The 19,848-nt window shown below is 43.0% G+C and overlaps 1 protein-coding gene across 1 annotated transcript in view; it reads left to right on the forward strand.

Annotated features, from left to right (window-relative positions):
- HDAC9 (histone deacetylase 9) overlaps positions 1-19,848 on the forward strand; it is a 518,896-nt gene that overhangs the window by 411,907 nt on the left and 87,141 nt on the right. The window contains exons 18-21 of the mRNA XM_066626951.1: positions 2,829-2,884; positions 3,165-3,252; positions 9,876-9,995; positions 10,333-10,430. Coding sequence (XP_066483048.1) covers positions 2,829-2,884; positions 3,165-3,252; positions 9,876-9,995; positions 10,333-10,430 — 362 coding nt within the window. The remainder of the gene's footprint in view (positions 1-2,828; positions 2,885-3,164; positions 3,253-9,875; positions 9,996-10,332; positions 10,431-19,848) is intronic.

Below are 19,848 nucleotides of genomic sequence, written 5' to 3' on the forward strand. Positions count from 1 at the left end.
GAACTCATTTAATTTCTCTGCCATCTCTAAGTCTCCTTTTATCTCCCCTTTCCCTCCCTCACCATCCAGAGGGCCAACCGCTTCTCTGGCGGGTTTCCTGCTTCTAACATATTTGAAGAAGCTTTTATTATTCCCCTTAATGTTGCTGGCCATGCGTTCCTCATAGTCTCGCTTGGCCTCCCCTATCACCTTCTTACATTTCTTTTGCCACAGTTTATGTTCCTTTTTATTCTCTTCATTAGGGCAAGACTTCCATTTACGGAAGGAAGCTTCCTTGCCCTTCACAGCCTCTCTAACTTGGCTGGTTAGCCATGCGGGCACTCTCCTGGATTTAGTGGAACCCTTCTTTCTTTGCGGTATACACCTCTGCTGGGCCTATATTACTGTTGTTTGCACAGTCCTGATAACATAGGCCTACAAAATTGAGCATCAGAAAAGTTTTTCCCAAACCTTATGGTAGTTTGATATTAATTTGGGGTGCCAATTCCAAAAATGGCATCCGTTTTGCCCTATCTCATCTAGTTTTGGAGATACAGTATAGCCTCATTAGTGAATGGTTCAAGCAGCTTCCTCATGAGGAAGCCATGGTGTAGGCTTCCTCATGAGAAAGCTGCTTGAACCATTCACTAAAGAGTCTATGCCGTTTCTCCAAAACTAGATGTGATATGGCAAAAACGGATGCCATTTTTGTAATCGGCACCCCAAGTATACCCAGGAATTGGTGTAACATTTAAGGAAGCAAAATGTGTGTTGGCCTGTATAATTATACAGGTCTGGAGGTGGACAGCAACCACTAGATTTTTTGTGCTATGATGCTTGGCCCAGGTGCCCAGAGTATCAATTATATTTTTAGCTGTTGCCTTAAGTAAACACAAAGTAATTTTCTCCTGATTTGTTCTGAGAGATACAGTCAGGGGCTGGTTAAATTGTGTGTTCCTTATCAGCAAAAGTTTACATATCTGCTACCTACTCTTTTGTTTCTGGGCTGCAGTCATTTAGCAAAGATTTACTGGTCTTTTCTTCCCTTTGTGGTGTGCTGGGAAGAGATGGTGACTTCTTCTAACTGGTGCGTTGCCACTGAATCAGTAGCTTATGCTATTTCTTGAACATCGCATCTTTCGATGGCTCTTCGGTATGAAAGGCTTCTATTAAATGGCCAGAATGCGTGTTATAAACTGACTTAGGAAATCCAATAAAGTTGCAAGCTGTGTCAGGCTCCTAAACCTGATTTATAGTCTAGTGAAATATGGAATTTCCATCATCCGTCGTTTTCTAATCCCCACAATGACCTTTTTTGAATGTGAAAGTTTATCATCTCCTCCACATGAAAAGGAAAAACAATCGTACAAAAATAAAGGAATTTTAATCGTACTGAATTTGCCTATACCTTGAATAATTTCATATTCTGTCAGTCTTCTGTAAGAGGCGGGTTCTGTTATATTTCTTCTTAATCAAATGTCCATTCTGCTTCTAATTGTTTTTGTTGCTTCCTTGCTGTGCATTGTTAATCTTGATTTAATGTGGATTTCTCATGCATTTTACCTACAATATTTCTGTGAGCAGAGCAGAGATGCTGTAGAGTTTCAGGGTGGATTAAGCCTTGCTGGATTAAAAAATGGTCAAATCTTATAGTTTCCTTTATAATACAATTACATTCATACAGACAGAAATATCAAGTTGAATCTAAGACTAATATCAAGACTATTGTCCAGTTTTTGTATTTGATGAGGATATATGAGGACAGTTTCTGTAGGTTCTTTTTTCATCCATTGGCTTGTTAAGGTCATAACCATGGCACTCTGGGGGGACAAAAATACAATGAAATGAAAATTTTATTTGAGGTCAACAGATAAGTGAGATTTAGCCATTCATGTGAGGACTTTGATGCCCACATTGTAAAGGCCTACTCTATCAAAGACAGTGAGGGCCCAATCCTATTCAGCTTATGCACCAATGCAGCCCCAAGGTAAGCGAACAAATATGCCCTTACCTTGAGGAGGCCTCTGTGACTGCCCACCACCACAGGATGCAACGCACGCCCAGTTGGCATGGCTGCATCCGCACTGGAAAATTGAATCTGCTTAGGTCCTTAAGGGCATAATCCTAACCCACTTTCCAGCACCGACGTAAAGCAATGCAGTTCCTAGGTAAGGAAACAAACATTCCCTTATTTTGAGGAGGCCTCTGTGAGTGCCTCCCAACTGCAGGATGCAGCACACGTCCCAATGGCACAGCTATGCCAGTGCTGGAAAGCGGGTTAGGATTTGGGGCTAAAGCTATAGATGAACAATGTGCAATCCCTGCTTGCATGGAGCTCAATATGTGCATTGGGGCCACATGGAGCTTTAGAAGGCAGCCCTTGGATAACAGTTCTACCAATTACTATAAGCTGTGATAGCTGGAAACGCCATGTGCAAAGGCCAGCTGAGTACCAGGAGCTGGGGGACAAGCATTAGAGGATGGTCTTCATCTTCATGCCCTGTTTTTGAGCTTCTGGAGGCATTTGGCTTGTCACTTGCAATCACCAGTGCATTTCGAATGGTTTCGTTGACTCTGTTTTACTATGCGTAATTTCCGTGTTGCACAATGGTCTCTTCCCATGTTTCTCTAGAAAACATGATCCACATGCAGCTGGGGTGCCATGCATTGCTCTAGCTAATTCTATGGGGTAAAGAGGGCAGAAGGTGGTGCTTGGTAACCCTTCTATAGATTCCAAATCTGTGTGCTTGTTGTCTTGTGCTCAGTAGAAAGACAAGAGTCTCTCTCTCCACCCCACCCCCTTCTTCTTTTCAAAATCTGGTAATTGAAAACCTATCTTGTTCTTACAGAATGGTTTTGCTGTTGTAAGGCCCCCAGGCCATCATGCTGAAGAATCAACAGCCATGTAAGTACCAGGGAATATTGCCCATCTTGGAGCGCTAAGGTTACTGGCAATCACCTGTGCTGCGCACATCTCGGAGGAACTCTAATTGTTAGCAGATGACTGAAAAGGCTTTCGAGGTACTCCCAGAAGCAGATTTATGGCCTCAGAGATCATACAGATTTTAAAACACACACACACACACACACACACACACACACACACACACAACCATGAACATTATGCATAACTGTTTTCTAGACTGATGTCCTTTGTAAAATACCTCTTCTCCTCTATTCCACAGGGGATTCTGCTTTTTTAATTCAGTCGCAATCACTGCCAAATACTTGCGAGACAAGCTAAATATAGGCAAGATACTGATTGTAGATCTGGTATGTATTCTCATCATCCTTTCAGGGTTTCTCAATAAAAGAAAGGGGGTAGGGAGAGAAAACAGGAGTTGTATTTTTTCCTTCTTTTTATATGTCAGGTTTTCCTGCCTTTAATACTTACAAGTAATAAAGGTGTGTGTTTTTCCTCTGAATTTGGGAACTCATTAAATCCAGGATGGCAGTACTGAAACCATAAACATGTATGTTTCACTTTAATGGTGTTAACTGCAATTTTAATGAGAAGAAGGCGCAGATCAGGGTGACTTTTATAGTCCTTAAATGAATTGATACTTCCACTGTTAAAATGACCCAACAAGTACCCAAGTTTACTTTTCCCTATAGAATATAAATTTGAAATAGTTAAATTATGTGGCTTTTGGGGTAACCAGCTTAGCTTTCCTTCTTAAGCTGATAATAACTTGACATGTTGTGCAATGCAGATATTATTGTAAGAAATCCACAAGACCTGGTTTTTTCCTAAGAGGGCTGCAACTCATGCGTGCCGGTACAGGAAGATTTTCTTGCAGGAAAACTAATTTAACAACAACATCAACAACAAAGTCAACCTCAATGGCTTAGATTTATCTTTTACTGCATGCTAGAGTTTCAGACAAATGGCTCGTTCAAGTGCAATTGTCATTTGGCATGTTGTCTATACATTCTGTTCATGAATAATGAATTGAGCTTTGCCTCCGACTTAAGGACCAACTTCATACACAGCCTTAAGGAAAAGTTGGAGGTTTGATTTATGAGCACCATTTTTGTTTTGCCTACACATTGGGAGGAGGTGTAATAAGTTGTTTGAAAAAGCATAGACAGGAAATGAACCCTGGCATCCAAACCTAACCTGTTACATCTGCATTTAATTAATTTTTGCAGGTGATAAAAGATTTAAAGACAAAATATGTTTAAGGTTTTGGTGGGGTTTTTTTTGAAAGCGTAATAGCTTAAAACTTATTTTTATCGCCCGCTTAAGTCTTATTGTAAAGTCACAGTTTTTAGCAGCTATTCACTTTCTCCCCTTTGAAATGAGAATATGCAATCGCTAAAAAATGCAAGGGATGTGATAACAGTAGTTGGTCCCGGATTGTAGTCATTCAGAATTGTTTTCAAGTATATATTACATATTTAACCCAGTATTATGAAAATACACAATTAGGGAAAAATAATAATAATAATAATAATAATTGCAGATTATTTTCTGCAGTGGTAGTGACAGGGTGATGATCTTATAGTGGCACTTTGCTGACCGGCTGTCCCACCAAGGTGAATGACTGTCTAATACTGTATATACCGAAGCAGATCCAACGCAAGCATAGCAATACTGCCTGATATGCCTGCAGCAACCCTGTCATCATCCACCAATTATGCCATTTGCCATGCAAGGGAAGGTTTCAGCACATAGCAACAGTTTAATGACCACATGATGTGCACATACACCAAGATGGGTGAGATATTATACAAACAGGGAGCCGAAAGAGACTGCAATGTAGACCGCATGGCTCAGGGTACAAGAGAACCAAGATAGTATTCAGTCAGGCATCTGTCTTCTTAACATTAAACTCAAATACAAATGGTTGCTGCCTGTGTGGAAGTGTCTCTTTGATAGCTATTGATCCTATTATGTGTGTTCACTTATTAAATGAACTCTACTATATGTTAGAAAGACACACAGGCACCTTCTTCTGTATCCATGAGCATGTCATTCGAAATCTACTACTTTATGTTCTTTACTCTCCCACCAGCCTGCATGTCATGTAAGATTTCTTGTTTGTTTAAAAAGCAAAGTACTGTATAGCAGAAGAGCAGATTATACCGTATTTGCATTTTTAACTGTAAGATTGCTTTCTATGCAAGGTGATATTGATAATCTCGCCTTATCTATAGCACAGTTGTGTTACACTGGTAGGGCAGAGAAGTACAGTTATACATCATATAATGGGAGGAGATCCTTACACACCTCGTTGCAGGATGGGCCAACATCTGGAGTAGGTGAGTGGGGGCATTGCCTTTACCAGACCTGCCAGATGGGTGTGGCAACATTTAAACTGGGGAAAGCATAACAGGAACATAAGAAGGGCTATGCTGGATCAGACCAAAGGCCCCTCTAGTCCAGTATCCTGTTTCCTACTGTGCCCAACAAGAAACCCGTGGGAATTTCACAGTCAGGAGATATATATCCCTGTCCTGCTGGTGCTCTGATATTCCAAAGCAGACTGCCTTGGAATCTTGAGGTAGCCATCATAACTAATAGCCAGTGATATTCAGCCAGTGATATTGTTTTCCATGAATTTGTATAAGAACATGAATAACAGTAATGCATATTCCTGAAGCAAGGAAATTCATGATTTAAATGATAATCAAAGCACTTGAATTATACATGATTTTGGCCTCTGTGGATCTTGGATAATTTCTGTTGTCTGTGGCTCACTGACTAATTGTCTTTAATTAGTACAGGGGTGTCCAAACTTTTTGGCAAGAGAGCCACATCATCTCTCTGACATTGTGGGGGAATTAATTTACATTTCAAATTTGAATAAATTTACATAAATGAATATATTAGAGATGGAACTTATATGGATGAATGAAGGTCTTGCAATAGCTCAAGGCCTATTAAAGGCCTTGCACAAAGCAAGGCCGGCCTTTCCTTTGCGGCCACTGCTGCATCACAGATGTGAAACAGCAAGCAGCGGAGGGATCCCTTGTCCCACATCTCACGCAAGTGGTCAAACAGTTGGCCCTCACGCAGAGAGCAGTAGCATCAGGCCAGAGTCAGCTCCAGCAAGTCTCTGGAGGGCCAGAGGCTCCTTAGAGACTGGTGGCTCACTGAGGGCCAGATTGGGAGTTCTTGAGGGTCGCAAGCGGCCCCAGGGCCAAGATTTGGGCATCCCTGAATTAGTATCTAGGTAGCATACCTGGACTTATGTGTTCTGCAGAGATTACATCAAGCAAGTGTTATTGATATGTAACGGACGGGCACCCTAATCCTAACCTGCCCTGGAGAAGGCAGGCCAACTGGCCTACCCTGCATTCAGAGCAGGGTTGGGGCTGACAGCGTCTCAGCCTGGGGCAAGGGGAATCACTTCCCTTTACCCCATGTCACTCTGCAGTGGCCCCAATAGGGCGACTCAGATCTGTGCCACCTAAAGAGGTGGCGCAGATCCGAGAAGCCCAGAGCTGCCCTGGGCTTTCTGGTACAGGGTTTAGGATCTGGCACAAGTGCCAGATCCTGGCCCTGTCCCCCACTCACCCACCACCCGCCCACAGGCCTGTCCACTGCCTGACCTCCCCCTGCTCCAAAATGGCTCCTCTCCATGACCTCAGACCCTTGCCTGACTCAACCAGAACAGGCTTATCTTATCTGGGCCAGCCTACCCTTCTCCTAAGATGATGATGCAAAAGTGCTTTATGGCACTATCATGACATACTTCGGTGCCAGCCAAGGGCGCCCTCCGGATTGCGCCCATGGTGGGTCACACAAATTGTAAGAACTCACATTTGAAAGCTTATATTATAAACACATGAGCTTATAATGATGAATACAACCTGCCTACATTTGACTTCATTAGACTTGGAAATCTTTGAATGACAACCTGTGATACATTACAGTCATTACCTACACAATCAGCCATGACAGTTCCTTGGGAGCAGATTTTGCTAAACATACTAATGAGCTTGCTGTGAATTTGAAAATTCTTTAAAAATGTGTCGTGACTTCATCTGTCCAGAAGCTGGTTTCTTTAGAAAATAACATGATCCAATTTCAGCATTAATTTGAACATATAAAAATAGCCTAATAATATTATAGATTCATAAAATATCCCCCGGGTTCTATGAGAAACTCCAGCTCTGTATTACCCCAAAATGTAACTGAGATTGAACCTCAACTTGAGTAGAGAGTAGATAGCTAGTATACTCAAATTTCATTATGTGGGAAGACCCACATCCCTACTGGGGCAGGATGCATTTAATGACATCAAGAGGGAGATTCCAGAATTCTAGGGTCACTCATCCCCCTCCTCACTTGGTGTGTGGCCTTGTGAAAGCTATTATAGTCATGTAGACATGTGCAAAAGAGAAATAAAAGTATCTTGTTCAAGAAGCTGATTAAATTACGTGGGTTTTTTGGTGAAGTTTTTTGAATTTGCATAGAATACTGAGTAGCTTTCTTTTCTGCACATAACATAGAACTACAGCACTATTACAATGCATTATTTGGCCTGCAATGTTCTTTACTTTTCACATAATTTAGATGTGTGAATAAGTGTTTTGCTTTCCTTTTTTCAACTAGGACCCACTTTCAAAACTCAGTCAAACATTGGTTCCACTGATGAGCATTCAAAGATTCTGGCATGCTGTGGTGTGCAAAAACTTGTAGATTGGGAGCTCTAATTCTAACACAGGCATTAGAAGAGACTCTATCTGAACCCCTTGGAAACCATATGCATAGCTTCCTGGTCCCACCTGATCTGCTGCCTAGTTTCAAGTCATAGAGCAGTGGAGTAGGGAGAAACAATTAAGGGGAAAAACTGGGGACCAGGGGAGGTAAGAGTGAAGGTTGCAGATGGGCTCAAGGTGCTACCCGCTCCCATTTACCACCTGAGGCAATCTGCCTCACCTTGCCCCATCACTGTGTGAGCCCAGAAACAGTAGTAGGAAGTTAACACATCACACACACATGCCCAGTTTGCATTAGTGAGGATCATATGCTGGGGGCATTCCCTCCCCTCAATGCTTTGCTGTAGGGCAAGGAAGACACCGCCTGTTTCAGAATTATGGGCACCACCTCATTCTGAACCCCTTGGCCTCCAAAAGAACCATCTCTAAGAAATAACTTCACTGCCCTGACTAATCACAAGACATTATTAGTGCCAGTCTTCTAAATGTAAATATGAGCAAATGTCTTTACATTAAACTCAGAATCCTTCTTTCCAGTGAGAATCACCCATGTGATCATTTGAACTTTACACAGATATGAAACTACAGCAGGCTACATTTGTAGTGTCTCATGTCGGTATGATTTTTAAGCTACTTCTCATGTGCTTGGCTGCTGCCAATAATCTAGAAGAGCAGGCAGCTTTTGCTCACGTGTCTCATACCCAGCTCATTGCCACAGTTACTTCAGGACACATGGAGATATTATTCTAGAAGGCCTTATTCAAGTCCAATCATTCCATAACATAGTTTAGTCTTTACTCATTGCACACATTCCAACCTTCATTCACAGAAACTTCCTTCCTTCCAGTTAGGTAGGAGTTTTCTTCTGTGGAAGAGTCCAAAAAGCAAACTGAAGGAAGGCTGGGTGTAAACTCTTATGGCATGGGTGTCGGGTGGATGTTGTGAGACAAGGCAAGTCTATGGTGATGAGTTTCCATTGTTGCTCAGCCCAAGTAACAGGCCAGACTTGTCAGAAGTTCTTTTCAGGTTCAAGTCTTGCCACATGACCTGCTCTTGTCTGTTTGATGTCATGATGGCTGTTGTATATGTGACTGTTCTTGCAATTTCCTCTTCTGGCCAGTGGTTTTTACTGTCTCGATATAGATAGATGCAATATAGATGCAATATTTGAATTAGCCTTTCTTATTTATTTGAACATACAAACTGAGAAGAATGTGCTTTATAAAGTCCCTCACAAGACTCTTGAGGCTATAACGAAATGCACTGACATTCTAATCCTTAGCACATTTCCTTGAAAGTTGCTAAGCATTAATGTGTATGTAGCTGTACAATCTAATATACAGAACTTCTAGGTTCATCTACTGCCCTTTGCCAGAGGATTTGCAGTTTCCTTCTTTACTGTGCATTCTCATATGGAATGAATGGCATTTGCGGCCTTTGGAGAATCAGGCTGCTCAACGCTAATGAGATCTTATTCTTACATCTTCAGCGGCAGCCGTCATGTTTATACGAACATGAAGTATGAAGTCCTTTCTGCATCTGGGTTCCCTTTTGATGTGGATCTAGTTGCTGAGGGAATGCTAACTGAACTGAATGTGTCAAGGAAGCCAATTTACTCAGCTGGTTGCAAACCCTTTGACCTCAATAGTAGAACTTGGCAAATCAATGAATGCACGAATGTTTAGTGTTCTTTCAAGAATGGCGAAAATGCTCTGTAGTTCACAGATCCTCCTGAAAAATACTAGTTTGGACTTTAAACATTAGTCTTTTTTTTTTTTTTTAAGGCCAATGAGACTAGTTAATTAAGCCTGAGGGGTTATGAACTGTTGGCAGTTAATAAGTCATAAAATTCCTCCATAAAACAGGATGCTAGATTCCATCACTGAGACAAGGAGTACAAAGAGCCGGTGTATAATATCTAATTGTACAAAAGGACTGGGATTTCTCAATGACTGCTCATCTGGAGTCTCAAGGGCATGCTCACTGTGGTTTCCTGATTTTTAGAAGCCAGTTTAAAAAATGAGTGTATTAAAGAGTAATTTGCCTGAAAGTTCAGGAAGTTTGGGGTGGGTGAAGGGCAGCTGGAACAGGGAGTGAGAAAAGGAAGGAAGGAAAGAAGGAGGGAGAAACACAAAGAGAGGGAGAAGAGAAGACAGAGGAGAGGGGCTCTCAGCACACAGGCTTGGACATGATTGCATTTGTCATCTGTTTTCTTTCCCCTATAGGATGTTCACCATGGCAACGGTACACAGCAGGCTTTTTATGCTGACCCCAGCATCCTGTATGTCTCCCTCCATCGCTATGATGAAGGCAACTTCTTCCCTGGCAGCGGAGCCCCAAATGAGGTTCGGTTTATTTCTTTAGAGCCCCATTTTTATTTGTATCTCTTTGGGTAATTGCGTTGCATGATTACCCCTAATTTTCTCATCCTCCACTGGTGCTTTTAAATTGCACTCGATTACCAAATAGTCCACTGGGACCAAGGGACCAGGGTAGAACAAGTGCATAACCCAGAACAGTCCTTGTCAAGCAGGGCTGGCTTGATTTGACATGCTGTTTGAAGTTTTGTTTCAAAAGGACCTTTTGGGGGGGGGGGTATGTTTTCTTATTTTGATTCACTCCCTGCCTTTCCTCTTCCATCCTCCCCCCTGGCACTTCCCCCTCCTTTCCCCCTCCTTTTAGGTTGGAAGTGGCCCTGGTGAAGGTTATAATATAAATATTGCTTGGACAGGTGGCCTGGACCCCCCCATGGGAGACGCGGAGTACCTCACAGCATACAGGTTGGTGCTTGTTTCATTCTGAAAGTGCCAAGCAGAGGTAACAGGCTGAGGCCTACCAGAGTTAGGCCTACCGTGATCTTGAAAGCCGTAAAAATGACCTGTGGTGGGACTGGCTGAAAGTCAAAGATCTCTTGTTATATGGTGTTGAGAGACTTCATTGCATTTAATAAAGAGTCAATGTTCATATTCCCGGCCACCCACAAGAAAAAATATATTCATTCAGTGCCTGAAGCAGTTACAAAGAAACAGAGGTTGTTGGGGTTTTATTTCCTGTCAACTGATTGAAAGTCTTTTTTTTTTTCCAAATCCAAAGGATATAATTGTTTTTTTTTAAAAAAATTGGCACCAGGAAGTGTTCTGGATTTCTTGTATGTCCCTTTGATTTCCACAGAACTTACTTCCATGTGCATGGTCTTGAGTCCTCACCCATACACCCTAACCCTACACAAACTCTAAGCCTCACTGATTTCAATGGTGCTATTTTTCAGGTTTAAGATGTTTAAAGATTGCGATATTGCCATTTGAAGGAGGGGCTGTAGCTCGTGGAGAGCTGGTTGTGTAGCTACAAGGGGTCTGGGCAATAAGTACTGCAGGCATCACAGTGCGCCATGCAAGTGACCTCTTCCACTTGCTGTGGGAACCAATCTGGGAAGCAACACAATGTGCGCGTTTGTCTGCATGTTGCCATAGCTCCCTGGAATGGCTCGACGGCAAGTGGGAGGGGCCGCTTATATTGCGCATTGTGGCATCTGTGGTACTTACTGCTCCTTCCCCTTATAGCTATGCCACTGGGTAGGACACTTGCTTGCAGAAGGATTTGGGTTCATTCACTGGCAATTTAAAAAAAAACCCACTGGGCCACATTTCATGTAATGTCTAGTTTGGCTTTATAGGGACACAGGAAGATTTGTGTTGCTACAGTATTTTAACTGCTTTCTTATTGTATTATAAGCGTTTTGATTACTAAGCCCCCCTGGACTTTTTAGGGGAAAAGATGGGATATAATATTTTAAATCAAATTAAGTAAATAAAGCCCCTCGCCCATCTCTGCTGTGACTTTACTCCATTTTGCTGTTCCCTTCCAGCAACTGTTTTTGAACAAACTCACCCACCTGATCATGTAGTGCATTTTGCATAACTTTCGGTTTTACTTTTCAGTAAAAGATTGTATGTGAAGATGGAGAGTGAAGAGATGCTTTTTTCTCATATACTTGTTCAAATCAGGCTCTTCCTAAAATTCATGCAATATGCAGTGTGGGCTCTGGCCCAGGAAAGCTTATGCCACAATTAATGTGTTAGCCTTTAAGGTGCCTCTCAACTTTGTTGATTTTTTTTTCTGCAGTTGACAAACACTTCCACTCCCTTGTGGAAGTGCACACTAAAATTATCTGGCCAAGGATCATGTCTTCTCAGGCCCTTTCTGCACAAAGAATGTGGCACAATCAGAGTCTCGATTCTACCCAGTATGCGATAATCCCGCAAGCAATTCTGACAACAGAGACAACTCAGTAATATCCCCACATGTAATAGATCTGTGCAATCACATTTCATACAGTAGTCACCTTAACAGTCTTAACAAATGTGTGCTATCACCATTTCCCAACATAAAGCGTTGCTGGTGGAGTACTCAGGTAATGTGATATTCCCACAACAAAAAGGGCTGCATTAAAGAAGAACATATGGATTCATCAAAAAAGAAAAATCTAGTGAATCAAAAATAATATGTATGGAAAGCAGAGCTTTTACCCAATTAAAGAAATCATAGGCTTGGCCAGAGTGTGCCCAAGGGCATGCCCAGTGAGATTTTTGGCTTCTTCCTTTTGAGTGACAGATCTCCATGCCAGGTCACAGATTGCATTCCAAGCTTTCCTCCAAGTCGGAAAAGTAGCTTGTGATGCAGCACTGGGAATCTGTCACTCAAAAGAAGAAGTAAAAGATTTCACTTAATACGCTTGAGAACGTCTTTGGATGCAAACCAAGGTCTCGTTCCATTTGTTTGTGGTGGTGCTTCTCCCAGTAGCAGCAGAAACATTTTCTATTGTTCTTCCATCAGTCTCCAAATTCCCCCCAATTTATCTTTCTCCCAATTCCCCCCAGAAATGAGTCCATTATTCTGTGTCTTGGGAAGGAGAAAGACGGTGGCCATTAGTCACTGAGAGGAACACAGCTCCCACCAGTACGCCCCCCCTTGTTTGCTCTGTTTTGATTCCCTAAAGTGTTCTCCCATTTCACCACCTTTGAAGGGGGCACAGAAATGGGAAAGAACCACTTTAGATGATGGAAAATGTTTTTTTCTCAGCTTTTGATCAAACTACTTCCCTCTTGCCTCTGAGGAAGAGCTTATTAGCTTGAAACATATCCAGCATTCATGATTACCCTGGAACATTTTATAATATCTGTTTTTTTAAAAAACATTTATTCAGCACTTTGGAGTCTCCTATTCTTTTTCCAAGATGGCCATTTCAGCTCTACTTTTTTAGTCTGTTAAAACTATTGTTTAGTGATTAATCAAACCAGTTAATCAACAAAAGCAGCCCTTTTTCTACAGTCTTTAACCCTCAGCAGACCCATGAGCTCTTTTCTACTGATCGAAAAAAGCCCAAGTAATGCATCTCTAAAAGATGCATCTCTAAAAGATAGACTTGGGCCTATACATGGTCTGTCTTTTTATACCCAGTTTTCTTCTGTTGCAGCACCGCAGCTAAACAGTCTGCCCTATCTATTACCAGTGAAAGTGCTTGATGAAGTCATGCATGTCTGGTCTGGGCAAACTGTTGGGATTTGTTTCAGAATGTCAGGTTAAGTTTATAAAGGTTACCATTCTAAATTTTACCGACTGACAATGAAACCACTAATTTCTACCCTGACCACTGTCAAAACTTGTAATTTCCAATGTTATATCTAGTGCATACTTCCTCTGCATAGCAAATATACCACAGCATCTATAAAATTTACTTCTCATCCCCTCCTCTCACACTCTTGGGTGGTCCATGAATACGCAGCGTTGAGATGGTTTTGTGTTCAGACATAACACACCTGAAATCGAAGCCCAACACCAAACACAGAAATAGCACGAAATCACAGCCTTGCACTGTTTCTGTGAAATGGGTTTTTGGTTTTATATGCATCGTTCGCCTATCATGAAAAACACCTAGTCAAAGATTCGATTATTTCAGGGCATGCAGTCAAAGCTGGTAAGACTCAAACGGTACCTACCCTTCAATTTTCATTCATCCATTGCCAAGGTCAATTGTGCTTTCACAGAAACAAGGTGTTCAGATGTCTCAAGGGTTTGGTGCTGGAGTTCAGCTTCTCTCACCTCTAAATGCTTGAATCGTGTTTACTGTTGGTTAGTCATGAGGCAAGTCTGTAATATTTTGGGCTTAGCCAAGTATATTTGGTATTTAGTTTGGCTCCATTGCTATCAGAAAAATTATAAAAGTTGGAAGTACCAGATCTGAAGAGGCAGGAACAGGGTTGGTGTCAGGTTGCAGACCATCAGGGGCATTTGTTAGGGTGACTCGCTCCCCACTGCAGTTTCTCCTTCTCTCCATATCAGGTCCACAGAATAATGAACTGGTGCCAGTGCAGCCCGAGAAGCTGGAAACCTTGCACAGCTTTTCCTCCTCTGCTTACAAGCAGGCTGGTTGGTCCACAGGTGATAACACAGGGTGTTTGGGAGAGCGAGGAGTGCAAAGAAAAAGTATTCTTTAGAAACCAAATAATAGGAAGTGCTAAGTTTGGATTTCAAAACTGCTGCCCCCTCCCCTGGTGAGGCAAGGTAGTGGAGCCAAGGCAGGCTAGGAGGGAATCTTCTGCATTAGTGATAGTGGAGAACAGAGTGAAATTTGGCAGGGCAGGAGGTTGGCAGAAACATAGGCAACATCAGGCAAGTCATTGCAAAAGCCTGGGCTAATATAAGGATAGAGGCAACTTGCACAATTGAACTCAATGCACAATTGAGTGCATCAGACTTATATACCGCTTTGTGAACTTTTAGTTGAAAAGCGGTATATAAATACTGTTAATAATAATAATAATCGGAAGTGGAATCTGGTCTGAAATAAATGGCTTCCTGGTGGATTGGAGTGTGTATGTAGCAAAATAATCTTTATTGGACTGGCTCTGACATTTCCAATTTATTTTGCTATGTAAAATGTTCTATGAACTTAGTTGAAAAGCGGTATCATAATATTAATAATTCCAGTCTTCTTTACCTGCTAGAGTGCAGTTTTATTGATTAGGTTAAGAACAGCTGATTAAGAATATAATAACATAAGAGCCATCCTGCATCAGACCAAAGGTTTATTTAATACCAATTTTTACACAGTGACCGAAAGTACGCTTCTGGGAAGCCCAGATGTGGGACATGTTGCTGAGTAACCTGAGTAACCCTCTATTGCTTCCAAAATAGTGGTATCTGCCTCTTGACTTGGAGGTAGCGCATAGCCATCATGATTAGTAGCCACTGCTAGACTACTTCTCTGTGGATTCATCTAATCCATTTAAAAGCCATCCAACTTGTCATGGCAGATTCCAAAAATGAATGAACAATGTGCTGTGTGACAGAGTCCTTCTGTCTGTCCTGAATCTTCAGATGACCTTTAGGTTCTAGTGTTATGGAAGAGGAAGAAAAGCTTCTGTTGCAGTTGCGGACTGCCTGCATTGGTAGGGGATTAGATTCAGTGATCTTGTAGGTCCTTTCCAATTGTATGCTTCTGTGATGCTCTCTCTTCACTTTCCCCCTATACCATGCATCATTTTATAACCTCCATTATCATGACCTCCTCCTAGATGCCCTTTTTCTACAATAAAAAGCACCACTTGTGTTGCAGCACAATCCTATGCATGGTTATTCAGAAGTAAATCCAATTCTGTTCAATGAGGCTTACTTCTAAGTAAGAGTGTATTGGATTGAAGCCTTCACTTTCCTAAGCTTAGGCTTTGTCCCAGGTCTCTTAATAATTTTGGCTGCCTTTTGCTGCACCTTTTGTTGTCAGCCCTTCATACTGATGTGGAAAGATTTCCTTTAACCAACTGGAGCACCTGCAATTGAGAAAACAGCCCTGAAAGGCAGGTTGGAATGAATAAAATCTGTGCTTTTGACACTGCTTAGCACCCTTTCTAAAAACAAAAAAGATTAGCGTTTTGCCTGATTAGCACAGATGCCAAAAGATTAGCATAGATGCCTATAAAGGGATGTATAGTACATGAGCAGCATCTCCCCATGTGCTTTCTTTGGGACATGCACTACATGAGCATTGTCTGAGGGCACCTCTTCCAGCTTTGAAGGGAATCGCTCTCCTCCTTTCTCCTGTCAATTAGGCATGTATGTTTGCCATGTAAAGAATGCCATGTTTCGTCCTGTAAAAAACTTTCCAGGAAATTTTTCACCCTTGCGTGGGCCCCCAAAAGAGTCCATTTTCTTATATATGTAACAGAATACCCTTGCGTAGGTTGCCAGTGGAGGGAACCGAAGCGGAGTGCTAGTTTTACAACCATGGCCTTCTGCTGTGTGAGATAAAAGATCCAGACCTGCTAGTTTGCAGTCAGCAGGGAGCTTGTAAGTGATGGCTCCAGCAGGAGTATCCTAAGGGCTCAGGAATCGAGATCATTCTCTGTATTTTATTTTGGTAATGCTCCTTATGGCAAATGGGGAGATGTGGATGATTCTGCTTTACTCTCCAAGCTGATTTTAATTTTTATTGTTTAGCTGTTCATAGCATAGTAGTTTGAGGGCCCAATCCTATCCAATTTTCCAGTGCTAGTGCAGCTGTGTCAATGGGGTACGCATTGTATCCTGTGGTGGGGATGCAGTCACAGAGGTATGGGAACATTTGTTCCGTTACCCTGGCTCTGCATTGCAGCTGCACCGGTACTGGAAAGTTGGATAGGATTGGGCCCTAAGTGGTTGGTATAGAATCAGGCTGTTCATTGTTTAAAAATCTGATTTAGAATCATCTATTTTGTGGATGATTATACTCATAATACTCATAATACTCATAACATTATGTGCATGGCACACAATGCATAGCACTTTAATATGCAATATTTATTTACATTTATATCTTACCCTTCACCATATGGTCCCTCACAGAATCATTAGAACAATAAAACCATAAAATAGTTATTAGAATAATTCAACATGGGGTACAGCCCAATCCTAAGGGGCTGCCCAATCCTGAGCTTCCTGGGGCACCCCCCACTCGGCAGCACCAGGAGGGCTGCTGCCACATCCAGCGCCTCCTGCGCTACCCGGGTAAGGGAGGCAGGCGCTTGTGTAAGGCATGCAGTCTCTATGAGTGGCGAGGATCCTGCGGAGCAGAGCTCCGCGGGTCCTCCTCCTGCCCACCCCCAAGCACGCCTCCAGCACGCTCCCCTCCCTGCGTCATGCCGGCCTCCCTGCCCCCTCCCCATGTCATGCTGGCTTCCCCCCTCCCTGGAACGCCCCTGTCCCTGCCCCGTTTGCTGTTCCACAGCCCAGCGGAATGCAGGTGCTGAGCCACCTCCGGCAGGAGCCCAGCAGTAAACCCAGCGGTAAGCGACTGTGGTCCGCACGGTGGAGGCGTGGTGCGGACCATAGGATTGGGCCCATAGTCAGTACAATCAGCAATCAAACATCAATAATCATTGTCCAAAAGCCGGAAGGAACAAGTAGATTTTTAACAGCCTTCTAAAAATGGGGCAAATGGAAGCTTCCTGAACCTCTCATAGTAGTACATTCCAAGCTCAGGGGGCAACACAGGGAAGGTCCTTTCCTGTACGTATGCCAGTCATACCTCCTTAGGTGACAATACATGGAGCATGACCTTCTAACAAGATCTTAAAGAGAAGATGGTTTCTTATGACAGAAGACAGTCCTTAAGATATCAAAGGCCCAATCCTCATAGGGCTTTAAAAGTGAGAAACAACATCTTGAACTGGGCTTGAAAACAACTGACTGGACAGCAAAGGTTGCACCAGTAGGTTGGGCATTGCATGCTGCTTCCCCCATGCAGTCCCCAGTAGCAATCTGGCCATAGCATTTTGTACCAGTTGCAGTTTCTGGATAACCTTCAAGGGCAGCTCCCCACAGAGCACGTTGCAATACGCTAAACCAGTGGACTTCCAGCTTTTTCATGCCACATCGCAAGTAAGTAAGGGCACAATATTAACCATGAGTAAAGCATGTTTGAACCTCCTCTGGAGCAAGTCACATGGAGGTGCACTGGCCCACGGAAGCTGCATCCATCCGCCGTGGAGGCTTGTGGAGGAAGCCTTGCAAGGCTCTGGGGTGGTTAGGAAAGAGGTACGAGGGAGGCATTCTGCAGTGGGGGGAGGGCAGGCAGGGAGCAGCCCCAGGGGCGGGCAGGGAGTGGGAGGCATGGCTAGGATCCAGCTGTTATGCCGGATCCCAACCCCTTTCCTGAGCAGCATGGAGTGGCTTCAAGCCGCTCTGATCTCCTCAGACTAGTGCCACCTCAGGAGGTGGAACAAGTCCAAGGAGACTCATAGGGGCTGCAGTGGCTTACCCAAGGGTAAGGGGAAGAGTTTCCCCTTACCTCTAGCTGAGCCACTTTGGTGCCCTATCTCGTGCTGGATACACAGCAAACTTTGTGGCTTGCCTGTTGCAGCTCAAGATAGGATTGCACTGTCAGTAAGTAAACAAACTATGATACCAGGGCCTCATAGCTGATCTCTTCCTGAGACCCAGTTCACCCTTCTGTGTCTCTGCCCTCCCCATCCTTACCTCTTATGTCTTCACAACAGCCCTGTGAGGCAGCAGCCTGAGCAGGACTAGCCTTAGGAGCTGCAGGGCAAGACAGCAAGAAGAAACTGTGTGGAATTATATAACTATATAGCGACGCTCTTCAGTCTAGGAAAAAAGGCACCTGATGTGGGGGAACATGATTGAGATGTTCAGAGTTATGCAGGAGACGGATAGAGTGGATAGGGGGATGTTCTTTTCCCTCTCGAACTACACCGGAACAAGGGAACATCCACTAAATTTGTAGGGAGTGTTAGAGGAGTGTTAGAGAGTGTTAGGGCACAATCCTAACCCCTTATGTCATTGCTTTCCAGCACTGACATAAGGCAATGCAGCTCTGAGGTAAGGGAACAAGCATTCCCTTACTTTGAGGAGGTCTCCGTGAGTGACACCCAACTGCAGGATACAGTCTATGTCCCATTGGCACCGCTATGCCGCTGCTGGAAAGCACTGACATAAGGGTTTAGGATTGCACCCTTAGAGTGTTAAATTTGTAGGGAGACAAAAAAAAATATTTCTTTACCCAGTGTGTACTTAGTTTGTGGAACTACTTGCCACAAGATGCCGTGATGGTGTCTGGCCTAGATGCTGTTGAAAAGGGATTTGACTGATTTCTGGAGGCAAAGTCCATCACTGATTACAAGCCGTGATGAGTTTGTGCAACCTCCCAGTTTTAGAAATAGGCTACCTCCGAATGCCAAATAAAAGGGTGGGCACCAGGACGCAGGTCTCTTGTTGCGCGTGCAACCTGAGGTATCTGGTGGGGTCACTGTGAGAGACAGGAAGCTGGACTAGAAGGGCCTTTGGCCTTAATCAGCAGGGCTCTTCTTATGTTTTAATGTCCTGCTCAGCCCTATGGAGATCAACTTTTCCACACAGGAGCTACCATGACATACATTTTGATCTAATGTTTAATTGAACCACACTCAGGTCCAGTGCATGGACCACACTGGCTCTAAACTATCCATAAAGAAGATGGATAGAAGAATGGGAAGAATTTAATTTGTAAAGGAATAATTTATTAATAAAGAACAAATTTTAGAGTAGTGATCACCTCAGCTATGGCGTAGGAAAGGCCAACATTGGAATACTTTCAAAATGATGTTTGAAAAACAATCTCCCAATGTCATGGCAAGAGTGACAATTGCAAGAACGAAAGCATTGACTGAAAAAATGAACTGTATGAGAGCTGCATGCTGTGTTTGAAACTGAACAGAGCTCAAGGATTGCCAGAATACATTTCCCAGAGCTCCACAATTATCACATTCTCTTCAAGTTTGTCCTTCTTTCCAAGTTTGTTCTCATATGTTGTAATCAGGGTGGAAAAATGATGAGGAGTGGAGATAAACTTCCTATCCATGGACTGCCTTGCTATTTACTTCATCTCAGTTGTGTAAGAGGAATTGTAACATCACCATCACTTATTGTTAAAGATGTCGTACCCAGACGATTGGCATTATGTCATGTACCATAAAGCCATAAATGTTAGGCACACCACTAAACATTATCTCTTGCCTTTTCACTCAGAGCGGGCAATCTACTCACAAGCAGCTTGTCTGCAGCCATGAAAAGCACCAGCTGCTTTGGAGGAAATTGTGAGAAACCCTGAGAAGGTGGGGAGGTGGATTATGAAATGCATTACCCCAGAAAAATACAAGGATTTCTATGGCA

Source organism: Tiliqua scincoides, chromosome 5 (genome assembly GCF_035046505.1).
Source record: "Tiliqua scincoides isolate rTilSci1 chromosome 5, rTilSci1.hap2, whole genome shotgun sequence".
Taxonomy (NCBI): Eukaryota; Metazoa; Chordata; class Lepidosauria; order Squamata; family Scincidae; genus Tiliqua; species Tiliqua scincoides.